The sequence below is a fragment of the Jatropha curcas genome, chromosome 3 (genome assembly GCF_041381405.1).
Source record: "Jatropha curcas cultivar XTBG-Jc1 chromosome 3, XTBG_Jcur_1.0, whole genome shotgun sequence".
Lineage (NCBI taxonomy): Eukaryota > Viridiplantae > Streptophyta > Magnoliopsida > Malpighiales > Euphorbiaceae > Jatropha > Jatropha curcas.
Genome location: NC_143153.1, coordinates 30,226,820 through 30,238,323, shown reverse-complemented (window position 1 = coordinate 30,238,323; position 11,504 = coordinate 30,226,820). Strand labels below are relative to the sequence as shown.

At 34.4% G+C, this 11,504-nt stretch overlaps 1 protein-coding gene across 1 annotated transcript; it reads right to left on the bottom strand.

Annotated features, from left to right (window-relative positions):
• Positions 1-8,585: 8,585 nt before the first annotated feature.
• Positions 8,586-10,357, bottom strand: LOC149497897 (ecgonone synthase-like). The gene is made up of 2 exons (XM_089719854.1): positions 9,423-10,357; positions 8,586-9,286 (listed from the first exon to the last, which is right to left on the bottom strand). Exons 1-2 carry the CDS (start codon positions 10,314-10,316, stop codon positions 8,678-8,680), a joined length of 1,503 nt encoding a protein of 500 aa, XP_089575980.1. The 5' UTR covers positions 10,317-10,357; the 3' UTR covers positions 8,586-8,677.
• Between the last annotated feature and the right edge of the window lie 1,147 nt (positions 10,358-11,504).

Here is an 11,504-nt window from a genome sequence, read left to right as displayed (position 1 = left end):
TTATTAAATCAAAAATCTGAATTTTTGATAGTATGGGTTGGTAGGATCGAGCAATTCTAATTTGAGCCCAAAGTTTTACGAGTTGGGCCCAAGCCCAAATAAAATGTCGAAAATTTTGAATCATAAACAAATAGAAACCCCGTAATTTAACCTATTATGAATATATAAAAATTAATTATCCTAAAATCAAATACTATTATTATTGTTATTATTGAGTAAATTGAGGAAATGTTCTAGAACCTAACTAAAAGAATTAAAATAAATCAAATCGGATTAGAAAACCAAGCAAATCGAGCCGAATTATTGAATTAGACCAAACCGGTTCGAATCGAACCGGAATGGTCTAGAAGCCAAGATATTTCTTTCTTTTCTTTTCTTTTTCTTTTTTTTCTTTTCTTTTTCTTTTCCCTTCTCCTTCCTTGCGCTAGTGCCAGCGCGCAACCTCCTCCTCCTCCTTTCCCCCCCTTTTTCCGGCCACCAGAGCCGATTGACCTCATCTCCTCGCCGTCACGTCACCACCGTAGCTGCTCAGATCTCCCTTCCCCTCTCTCCTTCGTTCCTGGTGAGCGCAGCAGCTGCAGGAGGCCGCGATTTCGCTCGAACATGAAATCGCGTCTTCAGCTCAATTTCCGGCGAAACCAGTCAAGGGCTGGCTGTTTACACCTTCTAACACCTTTGGCGACTCCACCGGCTACCGTCTTTCTCAACTCCGGCAGGGGGCAAATGCAGATAGCTGGAGCTATTTCCGGTCATCCTAACCGGAAAATTCATTTTTCCGACGCTAATTGTTTAACTAGGTAATTAATTTCTAACCATTTATAATATGTTTATAGACCCTTCAAATTTTATTTAAGGGGTATCATGAATTAAATAATATGGGTATAGGAATGTACATTTCTAGCTACTGCCTGTGTTTTGCTCAGGAATTATATAAGCATAGCTACTTAGGAATTATTATTTGAGTTTCTTGATGAAGTTGAGTGGGTTATTATGGTTAACAGTTTTGGTCTAGGAATGAGAAATCTAGCTATTATCTATACATGTTAGCTTAGAATTTTTAAGAGACATTGCTAGCTATAATATAATGTATAAATGTAGTATAATTCCTAAGTATAAGCATAGCATAAATTTTACAACAATTATATTATTAATACTTGAGCTAAGGACGGTTAGTACTCGATAATATTATTCTTGCTAGATAAACAATTTGATCATGGATTTGCCTTAATTAAAATGGAAATGGTAGAGGTATACCAAAATGGAGGAAAATGAAGCTTTAATTGAACTATAAACTGAAGTCTTACCTATATGAATCAATTATTTAGTTTACAGCAGGATTTGGCGAAAGAAGTTAGAAACTTTAGATGGCAGCGACCATTTCAGCTTTTCCCTTGAGTTTTGCTTTGATATGAATTATATGTTGTTGTTAAGTTTAAATTTTGATGGGAGATGAGTTAGTTTGTTTATTGTATATAAGTTTAAGTCAAGTTGAAGCTATTTCTCTTGGTGGGCAGCAGCTATTTCAGGTAACGGATGCCCTTTTAGATATACTAACGTAGAAATATACATATATATATTGAATTTTTATTTAGGTTAGCATTGGTTTTTAGTGGCTAGTTTAGAAATTAACTTATCGATGCAAGTTTTATTTATAAAGTGTACATTTAATTGATAATTAGTTAGAGGACAATTAATAAAATCATTGGAACATGTTGGAGGTTATTATAATTTGTAGATTTATTTAGTGAACGTTGACATACCTGTACTGAAAGGAGGATGGGACTTAAATTGTTGATTGCCCGACGGATGGGCTGTGTACATTGATTGATAAATATATATAATATTGCGATATTTGAACAGGTAGATAGTCCAATTTTTAGGGGAGGTGCTGCCGAAATTTTGATAGAACTTAGACTAGTTTTAAGAAATGACATAATTAATAAGTTTATTTAGATTAATTCTATAACTTAATAAATATTAAATAGAGTGCTCTAATTATTTAATTATTTTCATTATTATTCATTGAATTATTCAATTATTTACTTGTTTCCATTATTATAATTTATTTTATTGTTTGTTTATTCTTAATATTATTTATTTATTTATTTAATTGCACTTGAGAATGGTTGTCTAGTTGTGCATTGCATTACGTTGTCCAACTGATCAATATGTTTGCACTTAATTGCAATGTTTGATTAATTGTTCTGTGTTTATGCTATGCTTTGTTTGTGTGGAGTTGGGATGAAGTGGGTCACCATGGGTTTGTGAGGACGGTTGGACCGTCGGCCGGGTAAATGGGAGATCGGCGCCCCCGTGTGTACCTACCGTTGTGATTTGTATGATATGGAAAACCACAGGTTGGCTTCTTTATTGGGCGCACCTGATAATCTAGGTTTGATCGCAGCCCGCAGGGTGGCCTCCTGTTGTGAGCGCCTGATGATCTAGATTTGATGGAGACGACCGGGTTGCCTCCTGTTGGTATGGGAAAAGAAAAGAGAGAATGGAAAAACAATGAGAGGGCTGGTCAAGTGAGGATTAGACCGGTCGGCCAGTATGGGGGATTGGCTCCCTGGTGCACACGTTATGAGAGGATGGGCCATGTGGGAGGACGGCTCATCGGGGGTTTCGGTGACGCCACAGACCAATTTCCACGTGGTGTGATTATATGAAGATGATAATGTTGTGAGTGCTGGTGATGTGCTATTGTGTGACTGACTGCGTGAGCATATAACTAGTCGGATGACTAGATTGATATTTTTACACATTTGTGTGACTGCGTGTGTTGTGCAACAATTACTACTGCTTAGAAAACTCACATGTCTTGTTTGATTTTTTTTCCAAGAAGTAAGTTTTTCCTTTAATTCGATTTAGGCTATGTTTGTTCGGCGCAGGGCAATAGAGAAATTTTTTTTGAGTTCCATAAATATTTTGCTATGTAACTATATGTATAAAAAGCTATGTATACCAAATAGTTAGTGACTCCGCAATTGTAGAATTTACTTACATTTAGTCGTGTATCCTCGTGCACGAAATGATTCTGTGAGCCTATATTAAAAATGTGATGTATTGATAATTGGACTGAATGTTTAAAATAATATGGAGATAATAAAATTTTAGTGTTTTAGGCTTACTACGGGCCTCGGGGGCCTTAAGCTTACCTGGGCCCTAGTGCCGGTCCGGCCCATGGAATCGAGTCGTGACAAAGTTGGTATCAGAGCTTAGGTTAGGGATTCTAGGACACAACTGCGGAGTATAGGAAATTTCTTTATGTTGGGATCGGCCGTAACCAGCATAAGGAAGGAAACTTGTGATTTTCCCCTCCAGGGATGGTGGACGCACTAGACCCTATGAGGTGGGAAAATCCACACCTATTGTGTAGATCAATAGGCTATAGAAGAAGTAATTCAAGGTTTGAAGTGAAAGCACTAGACAATAAGATACATCTATCGCAGTACCTATAGGGGCTAGAATGGTATCAACCCTTAAGCTAGGGAATAGAGTAATACCTGATGGTAGTGGATTGGCCTGATCACCCAGTACACTACTTTTCATGTGAACTCTATTCCTGTCAGTGAGTAGGATAGTGTAGAGAATAAATAGGATTTTCATTGGTATGGTAGATTCATGAACACAAATAATAACTTTGAGGTAATTAGAAATTTGTGTCTAGTTTTCAACACAGCTACTGAATATCTTTAGAGTTTATTTAAAAATATAAACCTTTTATTTTTGTTTTCATTTTATTTACCTGACATTTTAAATTTAAAACCCCATTTTAATTTTGAATTCAAATTGTGTTATGATAAATAATTTGAAATTGATTATTTATATAGAAAATTATTTTTTGAAAGCCGTCTATTTATATCACGGGGCCAATTGGATTAGAGCATGAAATGAAATGATTACAAGGATAGTAAAATTTTGAAAGAAGATTGGGAAAAGAAGAATGAGACTGGTGGTGATAATAATAAGTAAGTAGACAGTTAGTAGTCAAGTTTAGAACATGAACGCTGGAAATGTCGGGTAGCCGATTTTGGTATAGAAGGTAAGTGGCGATTAGATGTGGAGTATAGGATTGTTTAATGTAATACATGGAAGACATAACATTAGGAATGGACTTGAATGATTTAAGGGTATAGAAATGATATATATAACGAGTTGTAATATATATATGAGGAGTAAGTGGTAGATAAAAGTTTGAGAATTTATAAACACCTTACTAGACTTGAATAAGGGGAAGATTGATTGACTAAAGATAGATAAAATAGGTAAGTTGAATATGGAATTGACGTAAGGTAGTGATAAGTAGATGCGAATCTTGAGTTAATAATTCCATATAGAGAATTGAACTTTTGTTTAACCGTGGGTTGTAAATCCTAATTTAGGCTATGAACAGGAAGTGAGAGGTTAATAGTAAATATAAACTGGAAAATGAGGAGTTATTGAGATCAACTTAATGTAATATTTGGATCGTAAGGTAGTATTAGGTCGGGAACTAACGAAATTTAATTGAAAAATCAGTGTTGATAGGTATTAGTTAAAGGTGAATATTTAAGATAGTTAATAAATACTAAGTTGAACTATTGGTGATTAGATAGATCGCGATTAATGATAATTAGTAGACAAAATAATTAATAAGAATACTCTCTTATCCTTAACAAATTAATAGGCAACATTAGTAGAATGGAAGGTTATCAAATGAGATTTAGGCAGTTATTTCGAAGCGGCCTGTGATATAATAGATAGCAGAAGTTGCAGATGATTTTGCTTAAAGTTTTGATTAATAAGAGTTTTATTAAATAACATATGTAAATTAAACGAGTTACTTCTTATTATTATAAATGAAATTAAATTTCAATTGTTTTGTGTTTGAAAACTATGTGTTAAGCTTTCATGAAGAAATGTCTCGTGAAAGGTTAAATATTTGTTTTCTTATTAAACCCAGTTTTATTGTAAGTTTTTATTCAATAAAGATTTCTAAAGATTTCAGTAGCTGTCTAAAGATAGTAATTAGAGATCTAGGTAATAAACTCGAGTTTCTTGTAAGTTTTCACCAGGTGGTACTAAGTAGGATGATTGATGGTGGAAGTACAATCAGAACGCCCTAACTATTCCTGTTACTCGATCTATCTTATTCACTCTTGAGCCGACTTTTTAGTATCCGGAGTATCTCTTATGACTTTAGAATCACCTATTCCTCTGTTCTTATTACCCCTGTTAAATTTCAATTCGAGGACGAATTGTCTTAAGGGGGGGAGATTGAAATATCTCGAATTTTTATTTTCAAAACTTTGGGATTTTTATTAAATCAAAAATCTGAATTTTTGATAGTATGGGTTGGTAGGATCGAGCAATTCTAATTTGAGCCCAAAGTTTTACGAGTTGGGCCCAAGCCCAAATAAAATGTCGAAAATTTTGAATCATAAACAAATAGAAACCCCGTAATTTAACCTATTATGAATATATAAAAATTAATTATCCTAAAATCAAATACTATTATTATTGTTATTATTGAGTAAATTGAGGAAATGTTCTAGAACCTAACTAAAAGAATTAAAATAAATCAAATCGGATTAGAAAACCAAGCAAATCGAGCCGAATTATTGAATTAGACCAAACCGGTTCGAATCGAACCGGAATGGTCTAGAAGCCAAGATATTTCTTTCTTTTCTTTTCTTTTTCTTTTTTTTCTTTTCTTTTTCTTTTCCCTTCTCCTTCCTTGCGCTAGTGCCAGCGCGCAACCTCCTCCTCCTCCTTTCCCCCCCTTTTTCCGGCCACCAGAGCCGATTGACCTCATCTCCTCGCCGTCACGTCACCACCGTAGCTGCTCAGATCTCCCTTCCCCTCTCTCCTTCGTTCCTGGTGAGCGCAGCAGCTGCAGGAGGCCGCGATTTCGCTCGAACATGAAATCGCGTCTTCAGCTCAATTTCCGGCGAAACCAGTCAAGGGCTGGCTGTTTACACCTTCTAACACCTTTGGCGACTCCACCGGCTACCGTCTTTCTCAACTCCGGCAGGGGGCAAATGCAGATAGCTGGAGCTATTTCCGGTCATCCTAACCGGAAAATTCATTTTTCCGACGCTAATTGTTTAACTAGGTAATTAATTTCTAACCATTTATAATATGTTTATAGACCCTTCAAATTTTATTTAAGGGGTATCATGAATTAAATAATATGGGTATAGGAATGTACATTTCTAGCTACTGCCTGTGTTTTGCTCAGGAATTATATAAGCATAGCTACTTAGGAATTATTATTTGAGTTTCTTGATGAAGTTGAGTGGGTTATTATGGTTAACAGTTTTGGTCTAGGAATGAGAAATCTAGCTATTATCTATACATGTTAGCTTAGAATTTTTAAGAGACATTGCTAGCTATAATATAATGTATAAATGTAGTATAATTCCTAAGTATAAGCATAGCATAAATTTTACAACAATTATATTATTAATACTTGAGCTAAGGACGGTTAGTACTCGATAATATTATTCTTGCTAGATAAACAATTTGATCATGGATTTGCCTTAATTAAAATGGAAATGGTAGAGGTATACCAAAATGGAGGAAAATGAAGCTTTAATTGAACTATAAACTGAAGTCTTACCTATATGAATCAATTATTTAGTTTACAGCAGGATTTGGCGAAAGAAGTTAGAAACTTTAGATGGCAGCGACCATTTCAGCTTTTCCCTTGAGTTTTGCTTTGATATGAATTATATGTTGTTGTTAAGTTTAAATTTTGATGGGAGATGAGTTAGTTTGTTTATTGTATATAAGTTTAAGTCAAGTTGAAGCTATTTCTCTTGGTGGGCAGCAACTATTTCAGGTAACGGATGCCCTTTTAGATATACTAACGTAGAAATATACATATATATATTGAATTTTTATTTAGGTTAGCATTGGTTTTTAGTGGCTAGTTTAGAAATTAACTTATCGATGCAAGTTTTATTTATAAAGTGTACATTTAATTGATAATTAGTTAGAGGACAATTAATAAAATCATTGGAACATGTTGGAGGTTATTATAATTTGTAGATTTATTTAGTGAACGTTGACATACCTGTACTGAAAGGAGGATGGGACTTAAATTGTTGATTGCCCGACGGATGGGCTGTGTACATTGATTGATAAATATATATAATATTGCGATATTTGAACAGGTAGATAGTCCAATTTTTAGGGGAGGTGCTGCCGAAATTTTGATAGAACTTAGACTAGTTTTAAGAAATGACATAATTAATAAGTTTATTTAGATTAATTCTATAACTTAATAAATATTAAATAGAGTGCTCTAATTATTTAATTATTTTCATTATTATTCATTGAATTATTCAATTATTTACTTGTTTCCATTATTATAATTTATTTTATTGTTTGTTTATTCTTAATATTATTTATTTATTTATTTAATTGCACTTGAGAATGGTTGTCTAGTTGTGCATTGCATTACGTTGTCCAACTGATCAATATGTTTGCACTTAATTGCAATGTTTGATTAATTGTTCTGTGTTTATGCTATGCTTTGTTTGTGTGGAGTTGGGATGAAGTGGGTCACCATGGGTTTGTGAGGACGGTTGGACCGTCGGCCGGGTAAATGGGAGATCGGCGCCCCCGTGTGTACCTACCGTTGTGATTTGTATGATATGGAAAACCACAGGTTGGCTTCTTTATTGGGCGCACCTGATAATCTAGGTTTGATCGCAGCCCGCAGGGTGGCCTCCTGTTGTGAGCGCCTGATGATCTAGATTTGATGGAGACGACCGGGTTGCCTCCTGTTGGTATGGGAAAAGAAAAGAGAGAATGGAAAAACAATGAGAGGGCTGGTCAAGTGAGGATTAGACCGGTCGGCCAGTATGGGGGATTGGCTCCCTGGTGCACACGTTATGAGAGGATGGGCCATGTGGGAGGACGGCTCATCGGGGGTTTCGGTGACGCCACAGACCAACTTCCACGTGATGTGATTATATGAAGATGATAATGTTGTGAGTGCTGGTGATGTGCTATTGTGTGACTGACTGCGTGAGCATATAACTAGTCGGATGACTAGATTGATATTTTTACACATTTGTGTGACTGCGTGTGTTGTGCAACAATTACTACTGCTTAGAAAACTCACATGTCTTGTTTGATTTTTTTTTCAGGAAGTAAGTTTTTCCTTTAATTCGATTTAGGCTATGTTTGTTCGGCGCAGGGCAATAGAGAAATTTTTTTTGAGTTCCATAAATATTTTGCTATGTAACTATATGTATAAAAAGCTATGTATACCAAATAGTTAGTGACTCCGCAATTGTAGAATTTACTTACATTTAGTCGTGTATCCTCGTGCACGAAATGATTCTGTGAGCCTATATTAAAAATGTGATGTATTGATAATTGGACTGAATGTTTAAAATAATATGGAGATAATAAAATTTTAGTGTTTTAGGCTTACTACGGGCCTCGGGGGCCTTAAGCTTACCTGGGCCCTAGTGCCGGTCCGGCCCATGGAATCGGGTCGTGACATGGAGTGGTAATATCAGGTGACTACCATCAATTGAATGTCAATCCATCAAAAATAAAATATTGCCAAAGATAAAGCGTGTGGATTAATCACAAAACTCTCACTACTACTACTATTACTATTATTAGTTTTATTATTATTATTATTAGACTAAAAATATATGTACAAATGAATTATTTAAACCAAAATCTTATGGATGATTGGGCGTGCTTTACACATGGCCTCTAGTGGTTCAGCCTTAGGCATAGTAACCCCTCTACCTTCTGCCATATCTATTTCCTTATCACTAACCCTTTCCCAGTCAAAGCATTGGATAAGTGACCCTAAAGTCAATCCCATCACTCGTTGAGCAAGACCAGCTCCTGGACAAGATCTTCTGCCCAATCCAAATGGCACAAGCTTCTTCGCCTCTTCTTCTCCTTTATCAAATCTTTCAGGTTTGAAACTCATTGCATCATCCCACAATTTAGGATCTCTATGTATAGCCCATGCATTCACCAATAGCATGGTGCCACGCGGCACGTCATATCCTCCAATTTTGCAATCTTCAGATGACATATGGGGAACCAAAAGTGGAGCTGCTGGGTTTAGTCTAAGAGTCTCAGATATAATGTTTTGAAGATAAAGTAATTTGGGAAGATCAGGTTCATCTATTAAGCTTTCTTTCCCCATTTGAATGTCTATTTCTTCTCTAGCCTTTCTTAGTGAGCTTGGATGGTTGAGTAGATAAGACATTGCCCATTCTAATGTCACTGCTGATGTGTCTGTTCCAGCAAATAACATAACCTGTTGAAAAATAATTGAAAATAGAGATAAGATTAATAATTTTGCAAAATAAAAGAAAAGGTTTTTAGTTTACAATTATTAAGTGTAAACCTATTCGGGAGACAGCATAAATTAATAACAAAGAAGAATGACTAACCTGTATGAGCCCTTTAATAATCTCATCTGTATAATACTCAGGCTGCGACTCTTGCAAAGAAAGAAGATGATCAATCATAGTATTCTTATTCTCTAAGTTGCCCTTCTTGCTTCTATGTTCATCAATCAATCCTTGAAAAAAATTGTCAAATCTTTTAGCAAATCCTTTAATTCTTTTCCTGAGATAACCACCGTCAATCCAATTCAAGATGGGCAAGAAATCCGCTGGATTTGATGCTCCAGCATAAGCAACAACCTTCTTCATTAACTTTCTGAACTCCCTCGCCTCTTCTTCATTACTCACATCATCACCATAATATCTCTTCCCTGCAACCATTCTTATCATAATATTGAACGTTAGTTCTTGGAACATCGACTTTAATTCTACTTTACAAAAATCCTGCATAGAATTAATAGATAATTTCATAATTAGTCTCTTGATCTCGTCTTTTCTAATGCTTAAAAGCGTATTAAGACGATGAGCTGAGAAAATTTCAATAGCCCCGACGCGGCGGAGGTTACGCCAGTGGTCGCCGTACGGTGCCTGAGTCATGGTGGTGTAGTTATAAGATATGTGTTTGGCCATGAGTAATCTTGGACGGTTAGCAAAAACGATGTCGTTTTTGGTGAAGCATTCCTCGGCGATGGACAATGAAGAGACGATGATTAGAGGTCGGGAACCGAATCGAAGGAAGATGACGGGGCCATAAGTTTGAGCTAGAGAGTGGAGAATACGGTGCATCGGTGGCTTTAGAAGATAGAGGTGGCCGATAATCGGAAAGGAAGGTGGACTAGGAGGAAGATTTTTACGGTGTACTTTTGATTGGCAAAATTTTATAACAAGAAAAAGGAGAAGAAAGGAGGAGGAGAAGTAGAGCACTGTGTAGTGTTCCATGTTTGTTGTTTTCTTGGAGTATTATTTCTTGATGAAAATGTGCCAAAGGAAATGGGTTTATATAGATTTTAATTAGAATAGTCCAAAAATAATTTAGACATGGATTTCTTACGAAAAATTAGGTATTCCAATAAGTGTTAGTTGACTTAACTATTAATTATTGAAATAGCTTTTTAAAATGTTAAAAGATAAAACTAAACGTTACTTTTATAAAATATTATTTTAATCTTTAAAAATTACCTCAAATGCTATGCTAGAAAAAATAAAATTTAACGTTTTAACTAGTTAAAACGTTAAAGTTGCCGTTAAATACAGCTATAGACAGACTATATATATTTGTTAAAATAAGGAAAGAGAATAAAGAAATAAACTATTACATCATTTTGCATAAGCAACTTCATTAATATTACAAAAGAGCCATGGCCGAATATTGCACGAGATCTTATTAAACATGTGCAAACTCATTTAAGAAAACTAAAAAGTAAAATTAGGTAATCAATATGTATAAAAATTAGTCTCGCATTAAATATGAGAAAAATAAATAGTCCAATCTAGAGAAAAATTATTGAATAAATGATGCCAAAGTATGGATTGACGTAGAAGAATCAGAATTCACTTGGGTATTGCATCATATTATTTCCGTTCCATGATACTTATCACATTTGAAAAAATAATTTATTCAAAAATATTTGTTACAATTATAATTTTAAAAACTAATAAATATTTTTTTTTATATTCACCATTTGTATATGATCAGTAATTATTAATTCCATTTGATGGTTTTTTTAGAGAATTAATATTAAATTAATGGTAATATAGAATTTATTTAATAATTTATTGTAATTTAGACAAATTTAATAATTTTTTTAAAAGAATTTAAAATTTCAAATGCGATAAGTATTATGGAACAGAATGAGTAATTTATAAAAAAAAAATTAAAAGATATATATAGTAAAAGGAGGTTAATCTATTAATTTTGCGTGCAAGTTTTCTTATAATGTAAATAAGAGGTAATGGAAATTAAAAGGTCGACATTTATTAAGCCCCAGTCATTTTTTTTTTTCTAATTTCTAAAAATTGAGAGTTAAAGAATAAAACGAAAGTATTTTAATCGAACAGTTGTTAAATTTATTTATTTGTGATATGATGAGCTAGCGTTTATGAACTCCGCAGACAAATCCATTTCGG